Source organism: Nestor notabilis, unplaced genomic scaffold, assembly GCF_000696875.1.
Source record: "Nestor notabilis isolate BGI_N333 unplaced genomic scaffold, ASM69687v1 scaffold18977, whole genome shotgun sequence".
NCBI classification, from domain to species: domain Eukaryota; kingdom Metazoa; phylum Chordata; class Aves; order Psittaciformes; family Psittacidae; genus Nestor; species Nestor notabilis.
In genome coordinates this window covers 34,100-59,212 of record NW_009935500.1, presented here as the reverse complement: position 1 = coordinate 59,212, position 25,113 = coordinate 34,100, and the positions used below count along the sequence as shown (strand labels likewise).

Here is a 25,113-nt window from a genome sequence, read left to right as displayed (position 1 = left end):
CTCTGTGGGGATTTGGAGGTAGGATATAAGAGTACTGTCATTGAACACGAAGAGCTGCAGGTTGGGGCTCCGGAAGACTTCCGAGGACAGCTCAGAGGACTCCACATGAGGAGGCTGTGCAGGATGGCAGGGCCCCCGCTGAGCGGGTAGTGGCTCAGGTGATTCACCAGGTGAGTCATGACCATCCGTGCTGTCAGAGGGATCAGCTCTAAATTCCTCCTCCTTTTTTCTAAAGCAATGAAAACATCACAGATGGATGGGGAGCAGCAGGAGACAATTCCAATAGAGCATCTGAGAATTTCTGTTCCTATTGCAGAAGCTTGCCTTAGTTGTTAGAGAATCATAAAAATCCCAGACAGGTTTGGGTACAAGGGACCTTAAAGCTCCTCCAGCTCCAACCCCTGCCACGGGCAGGGACACCTTCCACTAGAGCAGGTTGCTCCAAGCCCCTGTGTCCAACCTGACCTTGAACACTGCCAGGGATGGGGCAGCCACAGCTCCTCTGGGCACCCTGTGCCAGCGCCTCAGCACCCTCACAGGGAAGAGCTTCTGCCCAAGAGCTCATCTCAATCTCCCCTCTGGCAGGTTAAAGCCATTCCCCTTGGCCTGTCCCTACATCCCTTGTCCAAAGCCCCTCTCCAGGTCTCCTGGAGCCCCTTTAGGCACTGGAGCTGCTCTAAGGTGTCCCCTTCGGGAGCCTTCTCTTCTCCAGCTGCCCCAGCCCAGCTCTCTCAGCCTGGCTCCAGAGCAGAGCTGCTCCAGCCCTCACAGAAGTACATGCATAAACCGAAAGGAAACAGCACATTTTCCAGGAAGAGCTGTCCCCTGGGAAGCTCCATCCCCTAGCTGCTGAGGGCTGACGTGCTGGTCCTCATCACACTAAGCTCTTACCCTCGGCGACAGTGAGCAGGTTGCCCAGGTCCGTGGAGGAGTGGCACTGGGCTGGCTCCGAGCTCCTGACGTTCCCCAGCGGCAGGAATGGGTCGTAGTCGCTGGAGGAGAGGTCTGCCAGGCTGAGCACATAGTGGCTCTGCTGGGTGTAGGTGCTGGAGCCATTCACACAGCAGTGCAGAACCTACAGCACACAGGCACGGACTGAGGGGCAATAAAGGGGACACTGCAGCACCCCCTTACACACGTTCACTGTCAGTTGTACAAGTGAACATTCATGTCTAAATACTGTGTTTTTAAAATAACACTCTTCTTCAGCACTGATTTTGTACTGAACAGCTCTCTGCAGGACTCACTTTGTGTTTTAACAGTCCAGTTCAAGTAATGGAAGTATTTCTGCAAAGATTATTTTCCCTGGCTCATTGTTTTAAGCATTTTACTTTTCTCTCTTCACCATCCTCTGTCTGTTCTACATCTCTGATCTTACCACCATAACGTTTTGCATTCTCCACTTCTCATCTGGACAGCTTCTGCTCACACTGTGAGAATTCAGGAGTTTCTACCACTTGTGAAAAATGCTTTGTGCCCAACAGGGTCTGTGAGGGAATCGCATTCATCCCTCATACTCACTCTGTAAATGTAGTCAAGTAAAGGAGCTTTAGATGCATGTTGATCTTCAAGAGCACCAGCAGACACGGGCTCCAGCAGCATTTTCATGGGCAGTGCCATACACCAATCCAACAGGCAGAGTAGCAGTGAAACTATGAACTGAACAAAACCATGTAACACAGACTTTAGGTATATTCTATTAAATTCACCCAAACTTAAAGCAATTTCATTCAATAACCATCTCCAACAGCAAACAGAAGGGACAGAGGCTGCTCTTTTCAGCAACGTACCTTTTTATCTGCTTCCACTGAGGAGTATTCAGCACTCGGCAAGAGAAATGCAATAGTGGCCACGAGGATCTACATTAAAATAGAATTCCACAAAGACATTTCACTTCTTTCACTATAAAGACAGAGCACGAACTTCATCAGAACAGGGTACGAGAGAAGTTAAATTCTCTCAGGAGCATCTCACTGCTCTTATAAATCAATGTCCAAGGGAAACTACAAAGTTTACTGAGCCTTTTGGAAATCAATCACTACAGATAAGAGAAGCACACTGGTCCTAGGACCAAGAACTGCAGAAAGACAAAGTTAACATAAAGCCAGAGTCACAGTAGCTCAAGCAAGGACTTAGGGAATGAAGACAACTTTGCACACAATTTCCACACATTTGAAAGAACCTGCCTTACCTCAGTGATTTTTCTGGACAGGGAGGATTCGTACTTCTGAAGCTTTTGCCAGTAAGAAACCAGCAGCTGAAGAACATCACAGGCTACCTGAGCTACCAGCTTATTAGGGAACTGGAAGAGGAGATTGGAAGTCATAAAATATCCAGGTACAATTCCTTCAGTTTTCCTACATTTTAAATTATTGTGCATCCAAACAAACAATAAAAACCTCGTGATGCTCCAACAGCACACTGTCAGCACCAGGATAAGGCAGATGTGACATTATCTGTGTGATCTCAGCTTGGCCTGTGGTGGGAAGGGTCTTTAGGCACAGAATCACAGGCTAGTTTTGCAAGTATCTTGCACTGTTGTATAGGACACAAGAGGTATGTGGAGCTGCTCTAGTGGGTTCAGAGGAGGCCCTGGAGCTGCTGTGAGGGCTGGAGCAGCTCTGCTCTGGAGCCAGGCTGAGAGAGCTGGGCTGGGGCAGCTGGAGGAGAGAAGGCTCCTGGTGGGCACACCTTAGAGCAGCTCCAGTGCCTGAAGGGGCTCCAGGAAACCTGGAGAGGGGCTTTGGACACGGAATGCAGGGACAGGACAAGGGGAATGGCTTGAACCTGTCAGAGGGGAGATTGAGATGAGCTCTTGGGCAGAAGCTCTTCCCTGTGAGGGTGCTGAGAGGCTGGCACAGGGTGCCCAGAGAAGCTGTAGCTGCCCCATCCCTGGCAGTGTTCAAGGCCAGGTTGGACGCAGGGGCTTGGAGCAACCTGCTCTAGTGGAAGGTGTCCCTGCCCGGGGCAGGGGTTGGAGCCGGAGGAGCTTTAAGGTCCCTTCAACACAAACCAGGCTGGGATTCTATGATGCTGCCAAGGGCCCCACTGAAGAACATGCACTGACTTGGAACCATGCTCCCTGAAGATAAGGAGCTGCTAATGACAGGCAAAGGTTGAGAACTGGGAGATACCTTCTTGAAGATAGTTAATGCCACCTCAGGAGAGCATGCAGAAAGCCCCAGGCCATGCTGTGCTCAGCAGCATCCTGTTGGGGCTTGAAGCAATGGAACAACAAACTAGCAGACTGGGCTCCACGTAATCAGCAACTACTTATCAAATGAAACTACGTTTTTACACAATGAGACTGTCACAGCAGTACCTTCAGTGTCACACCTATGACATTGATTGCTTCCTTCACTTGGGGGTGGTTTGTACACTGCGTTAGCTCTTCACATATCCACACTCCGAGGCCACAGATGGCTATGCACCTTTTGGAAAGCAAAAGTGCTTCTGTCAGAGGCTTTAGAAGAATATTTAGGGGGGGAAAAAAAAAGCAGACAGACATGCACAAAGATATGATCTCTGCTTTCCCTCTCAAACAACAGCTCAACACCTTCATGGCACAGAATGAACCTCACCTTGTAGGGCTAAAGAACCAATCTAAGCAGGATCAAACCACAAGGCAGTAGAAACAACTCAGCTGTGCAAGCCCCAGAAACAAGTAGTGAGAAAAAGTTTCCCATTTTCCTGTTTCTTTCACTCAGTGTTTTACCTTGCAGGTTCACTTGGCTCCTCTGTAGCATTCTTCAATAAGATATTTATGAGGTAACACTAAAATAACAAAATAAATTTGAATAAACATCTTTTTCATACATGCACTTTGAAAAAAGTTATTTCATTTTGCCATACCAGCCCTTTGGTAGGACTCTGGGGTGGGCATGTGTGACTTTTCCCCTACAAGACTGTTGCTGTGAAGGTCAGGAAATGACAAAGCTTTCCATCCCTCAAGGCAATTCATGTCTCCAGGTGTCCCACTGAAATCAGTGCTCAAGGAAAAACCATTCACACAAGGTAATGGTTCTAGTAGTTGAATTTTCTTAACATTTAATATAATACCAAACATATCTACCCCTTCTGCACCCTCCACATCACTTACAGGACTAATGTACAGAGATACCATGAATGGACACTTTAAATAATACCACCAACATCATTTAATGAATTGACCTGACAGCATCTGCCTGGAAAACGTCGCATTTGATCAGAACCAGGTCACTCCCTGTGAAACTCAGATGTAATTGCAGTATCTCAGCTTTGCCAGTTTTATGGTACCCGTTATGCACAGCAATGCTTATCCAGTAAGTACACTAACGTGTGCAGCTGTGGTGGTCTGAGCACAACCATCCAGGAGGCACGGAGTGACGGAGCACTGAGAGCGCACGAGGGCAGGGAGGACTTTACTGCTGGCACCGGACTGTACCTTCACATCCGCAGTCCCCGCGACGATCTCACCAGCTTCAGCAACGGGCCGCAGCAGCGGGATTTCTTGGTAGATATTTGGGAAGCAAACAAGAGAACCAAGGATGGTGTGAGCTTCGGAGCGGGGAGCCTGCCCAGGGAAAGCGAACACAGGTACTCACTGAACACATCCAGAAGTTAGGAAAATGACATCAGCTCTGCGGCCATGTGCATCACCATGAACACCAAGTGTGCTGTATTCCCACTGCAGCATTTCCAGTGTCCCAAGGAACACGTCCCTGTGGCTTCTCCTTTACAACTACAGCAAGTGCTAACAAGCACTTACCTGCCCATGTCAGCTGCTGTGTTGCTCTGCTCTTTCTCTGAGCCTGAGCTTTGCCTCCAGCAGGGACCTGGCCCCACTTCTAAGCACATTCTATATTTTTAATACCTCCTCTGTCATTACACAACCCACCTGTCAGCAATGTAGTGTCAATAAAAACCACAGAACAACCTCAAGAGAAGCTGAGTGAGAGTTTTAAGCATTAATCCAGTACTATTAACTGATTGTGGAGCACAAGAGACAGCACAATGCACTCAAACTGACTGTATATGTGATAGAAGTGCAGAGGGATTCCTACTTCAGTAACACTATCAAAAGCAACATGGCATGAGCTATAAAGGCATTAACTGCTGCTATACCATCCTGTGTCATGGTGAAAACGTAATGCATGCTAAGTTTTGTGCTCGCAGGAGAAATGGAAGGTGGTGGTGGATTGGGATTTTCTCCCATGGAAAGCTGAGTATTCATTTCTCAGTAGCTCTTTGAGCTCTGGATCAGCAATCAGGCTGATCAGGGGTTTTGATAAGATGTCTGGAAATCAGCTGTGGGACAATGGAGAAGGCACAGTCAGGCTAGGACAGTTCTGCTGGGACAGGAGAGGGCTGTGTCCCTGCACAGCCACACCGAAGTCAAGAGCAGCAGCAAAAGCACTTGACCAGAATGGGCAGGTTGGTCCCCCGGGCTGGTGCTTCATAAACGAAGCTTCCCTGCTCTGCCCACCACCGCCAGACCTTCCCTCTTATTTTGGCATCCCACCACTGATTTGCTGTTTATTTCTCCTTCACTAATCTCATTGTTTAGAGCTATGTTCCTGTTAGTGCTGATATTTAGTGAGAGGTTCTGTGTTGCCAGAAGAGTCCCACATTTTCCATATGTGCTGCCTGTGAGCAGCTGCTGAGGTTCTGAAATGCAAGCCCTGCCTTTAGCCCAGAGATGTGCTGCGGTCCCAGCGGTGCCTCTGATGGAACACCTCTGCAGCAGGAGCGTGGCAGCGCACCCAGGACCCGATGCTCAGCTGCTCCAGCACCGCTCCGCATGGCTCTGATGAGCCCCTACCCCCAGCCCCGCAGGCAGGCACCGGGCAGCCCCTCACCTCCAGCGTGTCCGCACTCAGCACCCGTGCTGCCGCCGTGATGAAATCCCCGATGAGCATGGTAAAGCCAGGCAAGCCCAGGAAGAAAAACCAGGGCGGGCAGTGCCTGATGACCGTGTTCAGGATATCCTGGAAGAGAAGGGACCTGCTTCAGAACAAGGAAAACGCAACAACAACATAGGCCCAAAACCAAAAGGGAGAGGTGAGGCTGCACCTTGAACCCTGTGTCAGTTCTGGGCCCCTCGCTACAAGAGAGACATTGAGGTGCTGGAGCGGGGCCAGAGAAGGGCACCGGAGCTGGAGCAGGGCCTGGAGCACAAGTGTGATGGGGAAGGGCTGAGGGACCTGGGGGTTTAGTGTGGAGAAGAGAAGGCTCAGGGAGGACCTGATCGCTCTCTGCAACTGCCTGACAGGAGGATGGAGCCAGGAGGGGTCTGGTCTCTGCTCCCAAGGAACAAGGGATGGCACAAGAGGAAGCGGCCTCAAGCTGCCCCAGGGCAGGTTTAGCTGGAGCTGAGGAACAATTCCTTGCCCAGAGGGTGCTCAGGCATTGGAACAGGCTGCCCAGGGCAGGGCTGGAGTCACCATCCCCGTGGAGCTGAGGCCGCAGTGCCAGGGGTTAGTGGTGGCCTTGGCAGGGCTGGGAATGGTTGGACTGGATGAGCTTGAAAGTCTTTTCCAACCCAGGTGATTCTATGATTTAACTTTGCAATTCACCAGTTCCACACTAATCAAGGTGGTAGATAGTTCAGAGCCCCACAGCTCTATGTACAAACTGACCACCAGGTAGCGACCACTGCTTCCTGCTGCAGATGTTCTTAGTAAGGAAAGTGCATTTTGTATTTGGTAATAGTTGTAATCTTCAATTCCTGTTGGAAAAAAACCCCAAAACAACCCCCCCCAAAAAACCCCAAAACAAACCCTCAAATGTCTCTCTGTGTCTGAGCATAACCGTTCTCCTGTTAAATAAGACTTGGATCCAAAGCCATTAATCAACTTCCAATGAAGTATTACATCATTCCCAGTGAGTTATTCCCTAAAATCCCATTACCCAAAATTCTGTAGCCGTGAACTCCCGAGGTGCCACAACAGGCTGTGGCTTTGCCCTGAGGAGCCTAGGCAGGAACTGATAGCAGGCGCCAACCACTGCCAGGCTGCTCCAGCACCCCAGGATCCTCCAGCTCCTCTGGACTGGCTGGGAAATACAGTGATGTCAAATGCACTGAGTGATGGCACCCAGCACAGTGACACAGAAACCCACAGGGACCAGGTTACCCCAAGTCACTCTTCTGGATAATTAAGACAGCAAATCTAGATCAGCCTTGGGGAAAAGAGCTGCTGCTGCACTCCTGAAGCAGCAGAGGGACTCTCCTGGTTTTTAGAGGTGGCACTACATGTGTGAGAGCACACCACCAACCACAGCTCTGCTCTCAACATTACCTGTGACACAGAACACATTCCAGCTCCGCGTTTCAACTTTAACCCTCCCACACTTCAATTCTCCACAGTTTCTCCACATCAGAGCAAAGTTCCTCTATTTAAGTTTTCTTTCCTCCAAGGTTTCAGCAGGTTTAAACTCAGGCACAAAATCTCTATAACCCTTACATGGAACACTGCATTTGCTAAAGAACTGGAAAAAGCAGTTTCTATATTATGTAGAAAATTAGTTTTTGTCTCAATAAAATGTCAAAGAAAAGCCGAAGAGGAAAACCATTTCCAGTGTCCACCTTTTCTGGTGTTATGATGTGTTAAAGAAGGCTTGAACTTAACTTCAGTCCCAGAACATTCAATTCCTGATGTACAGGCAATTTCTACATCAGAACCTAAAGAAGCCAAGCTCCCTTTCCTCTACATGAAGATGAGCTTTCACAGCACCAGTACTTTCTGCAGGCACTGCTGAGCACCTGGGCAGAACCTGGCCAGTGCCCCGCTATGTATCCACAGCAGTGACACCCCAGGACATAACTGTTGTGTATTTTGAGTAAATAACACTAGTTTTTCACATAGTAGCAGATAATGCTTTCACTTTCCTGAATAAGCTAAATGCCACTCGAGTTAATGTTTAAACTGCTTTTAATCACTTCCTTTGATACATTTTAAAGTCAATATCAGTCAAGGCAAACATGCAAAGAGGGAGCAGATGGATGCAGCCGCTCGTAAAGTGGGTGGTAAACTCGTCCTGGGCAGAACAAAGGACCCACCTTCCTAATGCAGGCTCTGATTGATGCCCCTGGCTCCCCACAGCACCTGTAACTACCCACCACAGCCAGGTAGGGATGTGTTTGGCCTCTGAGTGGCTGCGCACCAACCCGCGCAGCAGCAGATGGGAGCACGCTGCTGTTGACACACACCACAATGAAAGGGCCTGGGCTAACCTGGCCTGAGAGGTAGCAGAGCCTCGGAGGCACAAACAACAGCCTTCACCCCTGTCGTCACTCAGCCCATCTGTTCACCAGCACGGAGCGGCCACCCGGCTTCATGGGCTCCCAACAACGGTCACTGCACAGGAAACAGGATGAAAGAGCAACAGCAACACTGCTGCTTTCATACACTCATACCTGTGGGTGCACAGCTAACACAGCTTTAACGAACACTGTGACAACACACATGCCGAAAAGCTGCGAGAATGAGGCCACACAGATCCATTTGCTGTTTATGAGATGTGCTACTACTAAAGAAGTCCATTGTTTTCATAGTGAAAAACTTTTGGAAATTCCTTTGGAAAAGCTAAGGAAACAATCCCCAGTTCCTCTTTTTTGTCCCATAGCTTCAAAGCGATGGATTCCCAGCACAGGCTGCACGCTGCGGAGCTACAAAACACACAACTGTTGAAAGCTGACAATGTACAAGCATGTAACAGCCCAGACAAAACCGCGTCCAGCCTGGTTCCCATTGCTTCCCACTGCCATCCCGGGCATTCCAGCATAGATCCGTGCTAGCTTGAGTGACTTCATTTGAACTAACACGAGGAGAGTGTGTCCGATGTAACACTGGTGTTCTGCTTGAGCTCAGTCCCAGCAGCACAGACAGGGCAGAAGCCCCCCGGGGATGGTGCTTTCGGATAAAGCTGGGCCCGTTCCTCCCTCTCCCCAGCAGGCACCATGTTTCCCGCACGCAGCTGAGCGTGGCTGCATGCAGCAGTTCAGGAACACTATGAGCTCATCAAGGAGACCTGGGCTCATGAGAAAGAGACCAAGTGAGAACATATGTCCTATCAGTGATAGCACAAAAATCAGGTAATCCAAACAGAGGCGGTTGTTTCCTCCCCTCCAAAGCGCTGCCCGGTACATGCAGACCCTGCTCAGCAGCGCGCAGCCTAGTAAATGAATCACTTTAATTGAATGCTATGTACACAGTAACTGGGAAAACACAAGCAATAAGAAAAGCATATGGTGATGGCAATAGAAATTGGTTTACTCATTCTGTGCCGTGTTGTTTCTTTACTTCTTTCATAATTGACCTTTAGAACGATAAATGTGTAAAATAATTTTGGTTTATTATGGCTCCGAACCTTTCAGCAATTACACAAAATGAAAATTTAAAAGGAAGTATTCATTCTGGAAGCATTTCCATTGTTTACATAATTGCACAGCTATAATTTAGCGTTCATGTTGTTGAAGACAAGTGAAAAAAAGGACCATTATGGACTATTTCAATTCAAAATGATGCTCTGTAGTGTTAAAAATGGGGAGGAGGGGAGAGAAGGGGGCAATCACATGCATGTCCTTCTCAAATGCATTAACCCTATAAGCAGCATAGTATTTCAGCACAGGTTGAGCTGGTAATCCAAATAATAACGTCATAAACATCCACTGAGTAAGTGAAAAAAGACGGACGGTGGTTCACTGAGAGGTCAAGTACAAAAATATTCCTCACCTAATTTCTGCCCAGGCTCCCGCAGACTACAGGTGTAACCAAATAGCCCACCATCTGCCCAGCACGCCGCCGCGCCAGCACCGGCTTGCCACCCAGCGCGCTCTGCTCTTCACTGAGACACCTCATGAGGGGCTGAAAGCACCGCAAAGATCAGCAACGTACAGGAGGCTGCAGGGGGGAGCCCTTCATCCTCCGGCTCCACTGTAAAGGAAACAATGCTTCCATTTATATTCCAGGTTTTCCTCGCTACCGTCACATTTCAGGTAAGAGTTATCTTGCCAAAAATTAAGTTCCAATAACAAGTTATGAAGTATTCTGACACCCTCAGGATTAGCCTGTCAGGAAAATTCACTTCAACCTGTCACTTAACCTCCACAAAAGTTGCTGAAGTATCTTGTGACTGGAATGCAACAGGGAGAGATATTATAAACCAGAAGAACAATGCATTTGTAAAACACAGGTAAGGTTACTCACAAGTGCTAAAGATGACAGATTACTGTGTAAATCACCTCCTGATAACTGCTCCTTTCCCTCTGAACTACATCAGAAAGCTCCCTCTTTTAGAGCTGCACTAATAAGTGAACAGCCAAAGCCCTGTGCTGACAGCTGCTCAGATGCCCCCTTAACAGAGATCACGCAAAGAGAGGAAGGGAGTTTTTAAAGAGTTTTTTCTCCCCTTTTAGAGTACATTTGATATATTCGCAGCCTTGGAGGATTAGGGACACGCTTCAGACTGGAAGAACTAATTTAAGTTCACACACACTGAGAGGGAATCATTCAAATACCCATTTCCTACAGAGCTATGGGTACCAACACCACAGTTACTAGTCCATGGCACTGCTTCAGGTGTTGAGGTGACTTTGTGTCACTACCAGGATTTCTCCCAAATGCCAGTGGCAGGACGCTTCCAAGCCCTGTGTCGCAGGGAGCCAGAGCAGCACTTCTACCTGCCTGCTGCACCAGCTTTTGGGGTGGAGGAACACATGCAGAGGAGAAGGGATCGTTTTGCACAACCCAAAACATGGCAAACGTGTTAAACTCATTTATTGTGCCTTTAGAAGACAACACTCCACGCAGCTCGTGCAGGTCCCAGTGAGCAGCAGCAGTGGCTGAGCAGTCCAGAAGTTATCCACAGCCCCTCGCTGTTGAATAAGAACTTCAAATGAACATCATAAAGCTCACAAGCGTTTTTTGTTAAGCTCCAGATCCATGTTAGCACAAATAGGAGGATAACATGGCTTTTCTGGTAGCAATTCTACTAAAAAGTGCTTCAGATTTTAAATAGCCATCTCTGATACAAAAGAGCTGCAGTCAGTGTTTCCTCACAAGCTTACCACATAACTGGTGTATAGCTTCCCTGCCATAATTAGGGACAGCACATTTTAAACAGATTACGAGGCTTGTAGACAAGCACAACCTACATTAGTACATCACCATCTTTATTGGCAGAGTATTTCATCTAAGTCACCCTTCTGCTACCAAAAGGCACAGAGCTAAAAGCATAGCTGTTAACTCCTCTGCCTGCAGCTGGCTGCATCCTGCACAGCCTGAAATCTAATCACAAGGACATCTGTCAGCTCCTTGGGTTGGCGCTTTGTGGGGTTTTTTCTTCCATATTTAAAGTTTGCTCTGCCCTTAACATCACTCAACTAAAAGAAGCCATCGGCACAGCCCCCCTCCTTCTCTGTTAGTTGTCTTTTCCACAGGGAATTTCTGAGGGCTGTGCTTTCTATTATGTTCATTAGTATCTTCTCTAAGCATTCTATTCCAGAGATGCTCTGGTGAGCCAACAGAATTGTACATTTATCAAACTTTCTTGTTAATACTCACTTTCAGACAACCTGTGACTACAGAGCAAAGCCCCAGCGGCACGTGCTGTTGAGAGGCTGCACTGAGCACCTTAACTGGTGCCAAAGCCCTGGTCAGAGGGGGATTGCTGCTGAAGAAGTGACACCAAACAGCTGTGGGGCTGACACTGAAAACCTGCCTCCTCTTTTACAGCATAACTCCAAGGCAATGCCCAGCTTGCACAGCAGTCTCTGCTCAAACTAGGAATGGAAATTTAGAGGCAAGACAGTGTCACAGAAACCCACCAGGAATCTAGAAGCATTATTTAAGTACCAAAAGCACCAGAACTGAGGAATCAGAACTATCTCAGGAGTTACTTTTCTGAGCAGGTGGGTGAGCAGTGTTAGTAGTATTTGGGGATTGTGTTCTGGTACTTTGGTTCTTCAGCAAAGGGAGGGAAGCTATGAAGCAAGGAGATACTTATGGACTGCAAGTTCATGAAGCAAAAACCACTGCTGCAGTAAGCACCTGGTAGCACCAGGATAATAAAATGCCGCCTTCTCTCCTGACTCAGTGTGTGCACTGCAGTACCAGACTGTGCTTTAATTTAGAAAGCTTTATTTATTGTCCAAATTGAAAGACACGTGTAGGCGCAATCATGGGTGTGGGGGGGAGGTGTCACCAAGCAGCAGAAGGCAGCTATGCCTACCCAAACCACACCAGGCTACCCTGGGACACAGCCTAAAATTCACCCCCCAAAGCATTTCATGATTCTCCATAACCCAGCAGCGGGAGGTGACAGTGTGGCAGTGATCACCCACACTCCCTGTCCTGTAGACGGGAGGGAGGGAAGGTAGAGCCTCAGTGAACTTCACTCCTTAGGAACTGGAGGAGAAGCCCGGCTCGCTGCAGCAGGAGGAGAACGGCCACTGCTGGGAGCGGAGGAGGAGGAGACCCGTCACCCCAGATGGTCACTTGGCCCCTGACCCGAGGCCCCTGGGCGAGCCGGGAGCAGTGAGAGCACCAGCCTGGGCTCAGCCCGTTCTCCCACCTGCGGAGGTGATGCAACCACGGCGCGGAATTGTTCACCCTGCCCCAGAGACGGTTGTTGTTCGGTGTCACACGCACAAACAGGCGCAGCTCATTAGCCGGCCGTGTCCTGCCTCAGCTGCTAATTGCTGCACCCTGCCCCGAGAGCCCCGTGGAAAACACACCTCATGCTACACCTCACACTGCTTCTACACCCCCCCGAGACGGCCCCGCCGGCTGCGGCTGCACTTGCCGAGATGACACTGGATAATTCATAACCATGTTCCAAATGGACTGGTTTGGTTTTCTGCAGCACAAAGAGCTACACAAGGAATTCTGTGCCCTTAAGGGAGGAGTGGAAACAGAAATATATTTCAGAAAGAAACATTTCTGATGCTAACTAAATAAAATAACCAACTATGAACTATAACTAATAGACTAAACCAACTGATAATTGCATTCAGGTCAAAGAGGTTTCTGACTGTAATTTATGTAGTGACTCAAAGCTCTTTTAATGTAGCCAACGTGTTCTCCTGGGGGTTGTCCACATTTCTGCTGCTTTTCCCAGTAATTTTAAAGTTGCACTAGTGGAACACACAGAAGGAAAATTGCTCCATGAGAACATCCCCCCAGTTCTCCTGTTTGTATTCCTTAAGAGTGAGAAATTCATGCTTGTGCTAAGCACAAACATCCGTGCTAAAAGAATCTGCACCACAGTTTATTCTGGTGGGCAATGACTGGAATACTCGAATTCTGCAGTGCTACGAAGAACAGGGATGTGTGTCCCAGTGGTCCCTGTGCCCAGGACATCACACCCTCTTTTAAAGAGGTTTATCAGGGAACAGCATGTACCAAAACCCGCAGAACAAAAATCACAGAACCTGTCCAGTGCCCTCAGCATCCAAATGACTGGACCAGACCCAGCACCCATTCAGCACCTTGAGGTGAATCATGCTCTATCCCTGGCAGTGTTCAAGGCCAGGTTGGACACAGGGGCTTGGAGCAACCTGCTCTAGTGGAAGGTGTCCCTGCCCGTGGCAGGGGTTGGCAGAGGAGAAGCTTTAAGCTCCCTTCCAACACAAACCAGGCTGGGATTCTGTGATGCTGGAAACACAGAAATAGGCACAAGGATTGTGGTTTGTATCAACACGTTGCATGAGAATCCGAGCTCCCAAGCACCGTGAGTTAATACCTCAATCAATTCCATAGCTAAGGAAAGCAAAACTGAAAGGACAGCAACACAAGAGAAAACCTGTGGTCAAGTGTGCCACCACGAGGCAAAAGCAGCAAAACAGAGCAAGGCGAGGAGGAACAAAAGAGCAGCATCAGTATGGAAAATATCTGGGACACTCTGGAAAGATGGGCAGCCCAGGGTCTGCCTTCACTGCGCACAGTCTCCACCGCTCCATCTTCTTTCACTTTGGGATTGGGGCTCTGCACAAGGATTGAAATCCGATGTGCACAGCAGCAAGAGCTTAAAGTCTGTGGGACGGCTACTAACAGCAAAGCGCAATGAACAGGGTAAAGAGCAGCTCAACAACAAGCAGCTCCGCATTTCAGAAATCTCCTGGTTTCTATGCAGGAATTGGCTCTCTGGGAAGCCATCAGATTCGGAAAAAGCAGAGCACCCTCCAGCTTAGAAGCAAGCAGCTGCTGGCACTTCAGAACCTGGCCATTTCATAGAAATGTGTAGATGAAAGCAACTTCAGTCTTACAGTTCCTGATAGCGTCCATCCCGATGGCCTGTGTTGGCTGTGGCTGCTGTATTAATGGTCTTTGTTTTTTCAGATGTAAAAGTGAATTCAGCCTACATCAGGCTTTAATGTTTGGTGAGTTGTGTGTTTTATGTGAGAGGATGCAGCACTGTGTGGTTCTTAACACTGACAGGGTCTGATCACAGGGGGTGTTAGCAGACAGGGGGTTTGCAGGGGAATGAAGGTACTCTGTTCAACAAGCGGTGTTAAACTGAAATCCAAATGGCATTAGGGAAATGAAAGAGCAACACACTCTTTGTTACCCCTAGGTTACACACTGACAGTGGCAGAAAGGGGGGGGGTTTCTACATTTCAGCACTGGCCAGGACTTGTCTTTCCACAAGAAAACCGTTTCCTTTCTATTCCTTTTTTTTTTTTTTTCTCTCCCCCCTCCATTATCTATTTCAAAGGAGGATTTTCCAAATGCTTGTCAGGAGGGGGACCTGAGACTCACAGCGCCAGAGCCTCCTAACAACTGACTATTCCTGTCTCCCACCTCAGACATAAGGGAGCCTGTGCAGGCTCCCCCCGCAGGCACTCGGCGGTGCAGAGGGAGCACGGCAGGGTTCTGAGGTGCCCTCTGCCGGCACCGCAGCTCGGCTCTGCCCGTGCTCTCATTTAAGGGAGAAACCTCTCTCCTCCAGCTATAAAAACGTGGATGTGTTCCTACGTATTGTCTATTTTGCCCAGGAGTAATTCCTAGAGTTGTTGTAAGTATTCAGCCATTTCTGTGGCCCAGTAATCTCCTTACACCTCAACAGGTGAAGTCTTGTCTTCATCTCCCACTGAATGCTTTATTAATGAGGCCAGCCCAGGGCACAGGGGCCCGGATACATTTGTCCTCAGAAGCAGAATGTTTTGGCAGCACCTCTTGGCTATAGAGGTGAAATAACCTTCTGTCCCAGCTCTCCTTGAATATTACCTGCAATATTACAGGTAATATTTCATCATCTATAACAGTTTATAACTGGGGGAGCAACGAGAAACTTATGACTAGGTAATCTAAAGAAAGGTACAGACCAGGCTACACAGGACAATTTCATGCAACAACTGTCACAAAACATTGCTTCCTTTCTGCTTCAGATCTTCAAATATGAAAATCACAGAACCCCAGCCTGTTTTGTGTTGAAGGGACCTTAAAGCTCCTCCACCTCTACCCCCGTCCCCGGCCATGGACCCCTTCCACTAGAGCAGGTTGCTCCAAGCCCCTGTGTCCAACGTGGCCTTGAGCACTGCCAGGGATGGGGCAGCCACAGCTTCTCTGGGCACCCTGTGCCAGCGCCTCAGCACCCTCACAGGGAAGAGCTTCTGCCCAAGAGCTCATCTCAATCTCCCCTCTGGCAGGTTAAAGCCATTCCCCTTGGCCTGTCCCTACATCCCTTGTCCAAAGCCCCTCTCCAGGTCTCCTGGAGCCCCTTTAGGCCCTGGAGCTGCTCTAAGGTGTCCCCCCCAGGAGCCTTCTCTTCTCCAGCTGCCCCAGCCCAGCTCTCTCAGCCTGACTCCAGAGCAGAGCTGCTCCAGCCCTCGCAGCATCCCTGTGGCCTCCTCTGGACTCACTCCAGCAGCTCTGTTGCCCCACAGCCCCAGCACAACAATTGTAACACAAACAACAGAAATTTCCATCAGCACAATAATAAATTCACTTTTTATCAGGTGAAGCTTGTACCTGGTCTTCACTTGTCAAGCCAAGGTGCATCACAAAATAGAAGTGAACCAGAAAATCAGAATTAGGCAGAACATCTTGTCGCCTCGTCATCATGGCACAGATGAGCCTGTATGCCTGCAGCTTGCCTTCCTTGTACTCACTTGGCAGGGTGGTTGCCTGAAAAGAGCAAAATCCTTGTATTAGTGCTTTTTTCTCTAGTAGTCAGCGAATGCGAAACTGTATCTCCAGCAGATTTTGCATAAAGCAAAGCTGTTCCCTGTATTTGTTACATGAGATTCAAGTCCAAACAGCCTTTGGAGGGTATTCATCCTCTTAGCAGTGGTTGCAAGCATTAACAGTAACACAACTGAACATACACACATTCTGTACCGATACAGAAGACAACATTCATGTGTGAGAAGTTTAGAAACCACTTACCTTGAACAACCAAGATGCAAATATCCTGAGAGGAGGAATGAGGACAGGAGGAGAGGGAGTAGACTGATTGTCCACACTTATAGCGAGGTTGTCCCGAATCTAGGAGGTTTTAAAAGAGAAGAACCAGTAAAACTGATAGCTTCTTTATTTCACATTATCACTTTCTCATTTATTTTAGTTACTTTGAAACACTACACGGAGTTCTTACTTCAGCCAAAATCACCAGGAAAGCTCATTCTATAGGGCTTCCCCATGCCCTAAGTAAATGTTGCTCTTTCAGGTCATACCATGGGCTTTTATAACAATATTCTATTCTATACCTCTATTTTCTTTGTTACTGTTTCCTCATCCCATATAAATTAACTGTCTAAATTCTGTTATCATTGAACAGGAACATTCTCTACTGGGGATACCTACTGGAAATCAAACAGGATTAGCCTTCTTGACAGGAGAATCCTCCAAATCCCATGCTTTTGTTCCAGATGCTGATACTAAATCATACTTAATAATTTATAAACAACAGAAAAATCAGTATCAGTAGGTGTAAGCATCACACACATACCTTTGCAAGTTTGTACCACAACTCATAAAGATACCCAAACACTTTTGCATGAATTTTAGGTGACTTTATATTGTTCACATCTCCAAGAATTCCCAAGATCCTCCTCCACAACACGGCAGCAGAATCAGGATGCCAACCGATGAGGCTTCCACCAGCAATTATACTGCAGTCATCAGCAAGGAACTCACTGCTGTCTGGAAATCCAACACAGTTCCATCTCCATGAATCAGAAATGCAGTGTCATAGAATCATAGATCATAGAATCATAGAATAGTTTGGGTTGGAAAGGACCTTAAGATCATCTAGTTCCAACCCCCCTGCCATGAGCAGGGACAGCACACACTAAACTATGTCACCCAAGGCTCTGTCCAATCAGTATAAAATGGATCAGTAAAACAGGAAACCTGCTCCTTTTAACCATCTTCCACCTCTGCAGTTCTCTCTTTCTCCAAATCACCACCCTCTTTTTCATTGCTCAAGCTAGCACATGGTTCAAAACCAAAACACAGCAGAAGGCGTGGGCTCACGGGCCTTCCACACAGAGGTGACACAGCTGCAGAGTAGTTTACATCAGACTGTCCCCCCTCAACTTTTGGTTTGTTTTACCAGGGAGGCAAATGCAGTTAAACGGAACATTCCTGTACTCAGGGAGATTTATTCAACCAATGACTGGCTTTTATGGGCGGATTTCATCATCTAGTTCCAACCCCCCTGCCACGGGCAGGGGCTGCTCTAGTGGAAGGTGTCCCTGCCTGCAGCAGGGGATTCGAACTGGATGAGCTTTAAGGTCCCTTCCAACTCAAACCAGTCTGGGATTCTGTGATTCTATGATTTCTATTTCTAAAAGACCTTTCTCTTTTAAGATCACACAGCATAAAATGACCTGGAAATGCAACTGAACAAAGACCCTGAGAGGTATGTACTGCTAGTGATGAAGAGCATGCTCGGGCATCCTCATTTATGCAGAAACTGTTCCTGAGATTGCAGTGTACAAACTGAGAAGGAGAGCAGGGCATTGTGAAGACCATCAGGACAATGGAATTCATATGCTGGGACATTACAAGCAGAGTTCCATATTTAAGTGGAATTGTTGATGACAAGAGCCTGCTCTCAGAGCAGGGAGAGCCGTGTAGCAGCCTGTCTGCAGGCAAGACCAGCCCCAGGGTGCAGCAGGGCTCCCTGTGGTGCTCAGCACCCGAGGTTGGAGGAGAGGTGCAGGAACCCTCTACACAGGCACAGGGAAGTAACCCCAGGACCCAGAGAGGGTCAGCAAAGTGAAAGCCATTCTAGATGCTTTTATGTTCATGTGAATTGATGTTTTTAAAAAGCTTTTGGGATATTTTGTTTTGCTTTTTGCTTTGTTTGTTGTACCTTTCTGCTATGAAATAAAACCTGTTCACTTTACATAGAAATTAAATGAACTTATTGAGCATTATTAGGGCAGGCTCAGAGAGCACAAGTGATCAGCTGTCGCAACTCAGCTGATGAGTAGTGATATGACACAGAAAGCAACCCCATTGTTTTCACCTGTGTGATCCTTTTCTGGACCACAATTTATTGGCACCTATTTCAGCTTCTGGTTACCCAAATTCCTTAAACTCTGGGCATTCAAAACTCATTTTTGAATGAGCATTATGAAAGAAAATGGCAATACATGAAAAATGAAACATACTTCTACAAGCAAACTGAACTGTATGAAGTCCTTTGGGAGATGACAGGGCAGAACACGTTCCCTGCAGTGCAGTACCTGTCAGGTTTGCGGTGTCTGAGGGGCTAAGCTGAAGCCAGCGAGGGGCATCAGCATCCACACAATCATCTGCTGAGGCATTCACCTCAGGGTCATCTTCAGAAGCTTGCCAGGGGATGAGAGTAATCTCCACCTCGTTGTTATAACCAATGGACGTGTCACTGCTGACGCTCTCACCTGCAGCAAGAAGGGCAGTAACCAGATCACAAACCCCGTTTGTAAAAACTACATTAGCAAAGCACCATGAGAAAAGTGGCCACTGCATCTGTAACAAGACAGAACACGACACTGATTCCATTTGCTACACCTCAGAAAAAGACTGTTTCTTGGAACTCACTTTTTTCTCTCTCTCTGCAATTCCCATGGGATTGCTGCCAGTCTGCCTTCAAATCCAACTCAGCTGTGCTGCTGCTTCTTCGGACTGGTACCTTCGGAGAAACACATTCATCTCACTTTATTACAGTTCTGAGAACCACATCATATTTTAGCAAATCTAAGACACATACACAGTTATTAGAAATCAGTTACAACCCAGTCAAGATATTTTCATGAATATTTAGACTACCAAAATATCTCTAAATGACTTAAGGGAAGCATCCTGCTTTCAGTTTCAGCCTTTAACCTCCCTTCCTTGCACTCAGTTTTCATACCAGCAAGCAGGACTTTTTAGCTACGTTTTTCCACAAATCTGAAATGATTCAATACAGAGAAGTACCAAAAATCCTTCAGGAAGGAACCAGCAGTCATCTCTTCTGTCAGGACACTATTCTGCTGCAAGTCAACCCATGCAAGGACATCCCATCCTTTCTTCACCTCCTCCTCCTTCATCAAATGGGTTTAGAGCTACTTGCTGAAAACCCTTCAGACCATTTTCTGCTTCTACACGACACTGCTCTGTCCCTACACATCACTGGTTTTCTTTACATCTGTAAATAACGTACATCTCCAATTCACATCTCCATGGCACATCTCCATGGCACCTCTAACGGCAAAACTTAACTCCTGCCCAACACAAAGCCCCAAGCCCTACCCCTTGCAGCACACTGGATCTAGCTGCCGAAGGAATCTCTGCTCTCAAATTTTTCAGTTCAGGTAACAATTCTGACATTCCATTCTGAGATTTGCAGATATTAGTATTCCTAGTTTTAAATAAATGTATAAATCTCTTGAAGCAATTTCTGACCCTCTGCCCAGACATTAATCCGTTTGTTCTTTCTGTCTAAATCTGAGGAATTCTTGCCCCCACAGAGACCTCTGGCTTTAGAAATCATTGTGCTATTATCTAACACTGCGGCGGGGGGACGTGCCGGGGATCGCCCCCCGGCAATGCCTGCTCGCCTGTGCTGCCCGCCAGGCTGCAGCGCTCTCTTCCCGCTGACTGCTCCCCACGACGGTGGCGTTTCAGGGGGTTGTGATCTGAGGTGCGGCTGGTCCACGTGCAACCTCAGCGAGTTACACAGTGAACACACGGCCAAAGCCCAGCCCCCACTTGCAGAAAGGGTGGAGGTGCCACACGGGCAGCAGCCCGGCAGCACACGCCTGGGACAGAACAGGGAGCCAGGTTAGCGTTTCATTCCCCTCCCTGAGCTCACTCCTCTCCCTCTCCCTTCTGCCACGCACAGCAGACAGGGTTTTCCTCCCTCTCCGAGACACTTGGCCACTCCTGAAGCAATTAATGAAAGCCCCCTGCAGAAAATGGCTCTTCTCCTTTCTAGAGCAGTTACTGGTACTTTTAAGTCTAGACATATGGGAGAGCCACGGTCCAAAGATGAGATTCAGCTTGAAGGTCACCATGCCACACTGCATTACACTTCCACAGAGATGATCAGCCCCAGCCATCATTATTTCTGCCATTTATTCAGAAGTTGCATTAAAGATTTATGAAGCTTTCCTGTCCTGATGGTAACTTGCACAAACCTCTGCAGTACACAGCTGGTGATACAAATGGTGCTGGAGGAGAGCACTTCCCCCAGTACTTTAAACTATGAAACATTTATTCCAGTGCACTGTAGCTCTCTAATAGCCATGAATTATTTACACTTTAAAAGTTATTAACTTCTGTTTATATTTAATATAAAAAGCACAGAAGTCTTGCATAAACCTTTTGCAACAGGCCATTACCTCGGCCTGCAGCTACAACTGACAAGATGGGGAGAGGCAGAATGCTCACATCCCCCAGCACATGAGCAGCTACAGCACAATTCCTGGCTCCAAACTAGGAATGTGATTACTGTTTTTTCACACTGGCAGTTGCTAAACTGGAGTTTCTAAACACTAGAACCACCTCATTAGAAATAAAACATTGTTAGGATCTCATCAATAACCACTTTTCCCATTTCGCCTTACTTGCTCAGCTTCATGTTCCTTCTTTGCACATCCCTTATTTTCCTGAACACATCTGGAGTCTGCAGAAGTGGAATTATAAGAAGCTCCAGCCCTTTTACCTAGAAATTTTGGAAAGCAAACAGGAAATACAGACATTTGTGGGACCAAAGTACACAGCACAGCACACGAGCACTTCAGTTACATTTACATGCCTCTTGTGGCTATAGCTCAAGGAAGTAATACATTACAACAGAACACAAGGTGCTTTGGAAGATCCTTCATAAGCACGGCATGCTTACATGATAGAACAGCAGAGCTGTTTGCTTGAAGACAAAATTTAAATGCAAGCCAGATTAAAAGAAATAAATGTTAAGAGTTACACACGAAATGCACACGTTTAAAGGTTTCTTTGTTAACTGCCCTGCTTTATAAGTGTCATGTCCTACATTTGGGTCTGTAACTTCTTACCAATAGTTATTTCAACAAGACACCAACAATAAATTTACTAAGAAAGCAAGACAAAAAAGGTCTTACAACAGGGCTGCAAAGCAAAGTAGGTGAGAGCAGCACTTATGGGGCGGGACGGGGCTCCACACTTCCTCTTCAGAAGTGCAGCATCGCTGTGGTCTGTAGGAATTACCTTGGAGAAAATCAGGAGGGAACTGCTCTGCGATGTCCGAGGTGCTGCTGCTCCGAATCAGCTGCTGCTCTTGCTCTGCAAACAGGCCCGAGGCTTCTGCTCCTGCCGGATTTTCCAGCTGCTGAGATTCTTCCACTTCTGGTGATTTAAAACAGAACATCAGCACAACCTCAGAATGACACACTTGTGTGAACTCCTCACCTAAGGAACCTATGCAAAAAGTTCAGTATCTATTCCAATACCTTTAAAGTTCCCAGGTTCCAAAGCTGGAATGTCACTCCCAATTACACAGGTTATCATTTAGGTTTTAGAAAATGTCCTTAGAAAACTGCGAAGTTTAGAGAGGTGTATGAGCAGTGCCAGAGGTAAAAGGGCTATAAAAGGGACAGAAATGGCTCTGGAGTTCGGAGTGCACAAGGAGGGGTGGGAGGCTGCCATGGGAACAAAGCTGGTTTTCAGTGCTAGAGCATCAGACTAGGCCCTGCTGCTTCTGGAAACAGGACAGAGGAGAAGCTGCAACACTGCTACAGGGCAGGCGGCTGCGCTGACTGACTTCCCCATGAGGAGGGGAGGGGGACAACAAAAAAAGGCAACAATTCAGACAGGGTAAAACCAATCTGAGCTACACATGACTCGGGCTTGGTTTCTGAGGGCAAACTGGATCCTGCAGCTTTTTGTTGTAACTGCAAATGAGAAATCAAAACAGAGGAGAAAGGGGCACGAAAATTCAAATGAGAAAGAAAACTGACATAGTGGGGAAGGAGCATCAGGAGCTCTTGAGGTGAACCAGCAACACAGTGCTTGTAGAAATGCATTTCTCTGAGCACTGGGGTGGGGAGAAAGACAGCAATACTTGGGATCAAGTGTATTTCCATTCACAGAATCCCAGCCTGGTTTGGGTTGGAAGGGACCTCAAAGCTCCCCCAGCTCCAACCCCTGCCATGGGCAGGGACACCTTCCACTAGAGCAGGTTGCTCCAAGCCCCTGTGTCCAACCTGGCCTTGAACACTGCCAGGGATGGGGCAGCCACAGCTTCTCTGGGCACCCTGTGCCAGCGCCTCAGCACCCTCACAGGGAAGAGCTTCTGCCCCAGAGCTCATCTCAGTCTCCCCTCTGGCAGGTTCAAGCCATTCCCCTTGGCCTGTCCCTCCATCCCTTGTCCAAAGCCCCTCTCCAGGTTTCCTGTAGGCAAGTAAGGGTGCTTTTAGTTATGGCCGTGACAGTGGTTAATGCCACCTCCCAATCCTAACCTGATTGCTAACTCCTTCCCCAGAAGGCAGCCGAGGAGGGGGCCCACACACCCCACCAGAGCTGACCCAGCAGAGCCACCAGTGACTGCTCAGGCCACACAGCCAATGGTACCTTCCACTCCTAAAGCAGGATGGAAAGTGCTGCTGTGGCAGCTCCTATGAGAGCCCTGGCATCTCTGTTTTCCAACAAGGACCAGTGACCCTTCCACCAGCTCTCTGTTAAACTCCTCCTGCCTCCTCTGCTCTGCTCCATGTCTACTCCACAGGCACTGACATCGAGGCTGTGCACATAAGCAAGAAGTGCAGCCCTTGGGATAGGTTATGGGTGACACACAGGCTGCAGCAGCAGCCCACAAAAGGACACAGTGCTCAGCTCAGTCAACCTGCACCGAGCTGAACGCTGAAACACTTAATAAGCATTGTGTGTACTGCAGAATGTACCTCACAAGTGCCCATGCACAAACCCCAGGTGCTCTGTACTGACCTTAGAGTATCACTGCTGGCTTCAGTGTCTTGCAGAAAGTGGTAAAATCAAACAACATTAAATTCAGTAGCTGGAACAACTTCAGCTCTAACCCTGCTTAGGGCTCGAGCCAGAAACCCCTCCCAGGAGGTGTAACGCAGGAGGGAACAAAGTCACTTTCAGAGACTTGAAACAGAAATAAAGGACAGCCTGCTCAGAGGACAAGCAAGCTGGCTGCCTCCACTAGCACCCCTGGCTAGGGGACAGGATGAGTGCCTTACAGCCAAGTGCTCTGTGCTCGCTTTTACTCAGCTGTGTCTGGGCACCAGCACAGAGCTCAGCTCAGCAGGTGTATGCTTAGGGCTTGCTCCAGCTTCGTTTGTCACAACAGCAAGTTCCACTGCTTGGAAAATCCAAGGTTTACTGCACTGTTGAGCAGAAATACACCCACTTGAGCCTAAATAACACTAAATGCCCAAATCTGGACTGCTGCATTTCATTTTTGCTTCCCTAATCCTTAGTATATTTGGACTGCACTACATTAAAACTTTAACAATTGCTTGGAAACCTTCCATAAATCAAGTAATAAAAAGTGTAAGCATGAATAAAAGGATTTCTTTATTAAGAAATTAATTATGATTCATGGTAATCTTTACTATTAAAATGAACTGCATATGAATATTAAAAATATGAACTGCATATGAGTATTACAAACCTGCATTACTTGCAGTACCGCAGGCATGTGGGAGAAATCAAACACTACCCAAGAACTAAGAGGCACAGACAAATCTTTTGTGTTTGCTTCTGGAACCAATAATTACAGGAAGAATTCCACAGAAGAGGAAAAAAGCCACATTTTTAAGCGTGGATTTGTAACTGTAACATACTGAATGAGATTTTTCTGTTACATCAAGTAGCTCAACCAGCTGCATTTCTTTGTGTATTTTGCTCGCACTAGCTCACATCTTCAAGCAGTTTCTGCACTAGTTCCTCAGAATGCCACTGCTCTCCTCCTTTTCCCTGACAAAGTTACTGTTTGACACTGAACCCAGTGCCAGAGTAACAAAAAAGCTGCAAGTAGCTACTTTTTGCACCCTTTATAACTCTGAAAAAGGCCAAGTTACACTCCCATTAAACTTGCTCATCTCTTAATGGCTACCACTATTAGTTAACACCATGTTTTGAACAGCTCTAAGGCATGAGAAACAGAACCAAGGCAAAACATCTCATTCCACACCACTAAAGAAAGGAAGGGAACAGACAGACAGCAGTTTAAAATATAAAGAACATTTATATAAAAGATGATTTCAAGTACAGTACCTGACAGTCTGTGAGAGCAAGAGGTGTAAGAGATACCAGGTAAGAGAGAGCTCACAGTGTGAAGCAGGAGAGGGACGCTTTTAGTGGCTGGCAAAGCCTCATAAAGGTGCACACAGTTGCTGATAGACTGGCTGCGCTTGGCTTCCAGGGAGAAATAAAGCAAGAATTAGGTCAGAAACAGTAAGGAAATATTTGGGGTCCTGAATGTCATGAAACAATGAAACACAACGATTTGGGGGGGCGGAATTACACCATTAAGCCCACAAGTGTTTCCTGTGAGCTCTAAGTCAATAACGTGCAACTGCCTCTCACCCACTGAAAGTGCAACCAGTGGTTTCTGAAGCGCAGCAGTTCCCCCATAGGGAGTATCTCATTCTGCCAGTGTACAGTTCCCGTCTCTGGGCTGATTTGACTTTACCCTCTCTTCTTTGCCTCGAAG

General features: G+C 47.5%; 1 protein-coding gene across 1 annotated transcript in view; it reads right to left on the bottom strand.

Moving 5' to 3' along the window:
• Positions 1–12: 12 nt before the first annotated feature.
• RALGAPA2 (Ral GTPase activating protein, alpha subunit 2 (catalytic)) overlaps positions 13–25,113 on the bottom strand; it is a gene marked incomplete at both ends in the record, with an annotated part of 55,926 nt that continues 30,825 nt past the window's right edge. Inside the window, 18 exon segments of the mRNA XM_010017886.1 lie at positions 13–107; positions 110–229; positions 892–1,075; positions 1,522–1,659; positions 1,791–1,859; positions 2,192–2,302; positions 3,323–3,431; positions 3,716–3,774; positions 4,424–4,552; positions 5,838–5,966; positions 15,951–16,106; positions 16,368–16,466; positions 16,930–17,123; positions 18,677–18,853; positions 19,014–19,104; positions 21,023–21,120; positions 21,642–21,779; positions 24,675–24,815. Of these exon segments, the coding sequence (XP_010016188.1) occupies positions 13–107; positions 110–229; positions 892–1,075; positions 1,522–1,659; positions 1,791–1,859; positions 2,192–2,302; positions 3,323–3,431; positions 3,716–3,774; positions 4,424–4,552; positions 5,838–5,966; positions 15,951–16,106; positions 16,368–16,466; positions 16,930–17,123; positions 18,677–18,853; positions 19,014–19,104; positions 21,023–21,120; positions 21,642–21,779; positions 24,675–24,815 (2,237 nt within the window).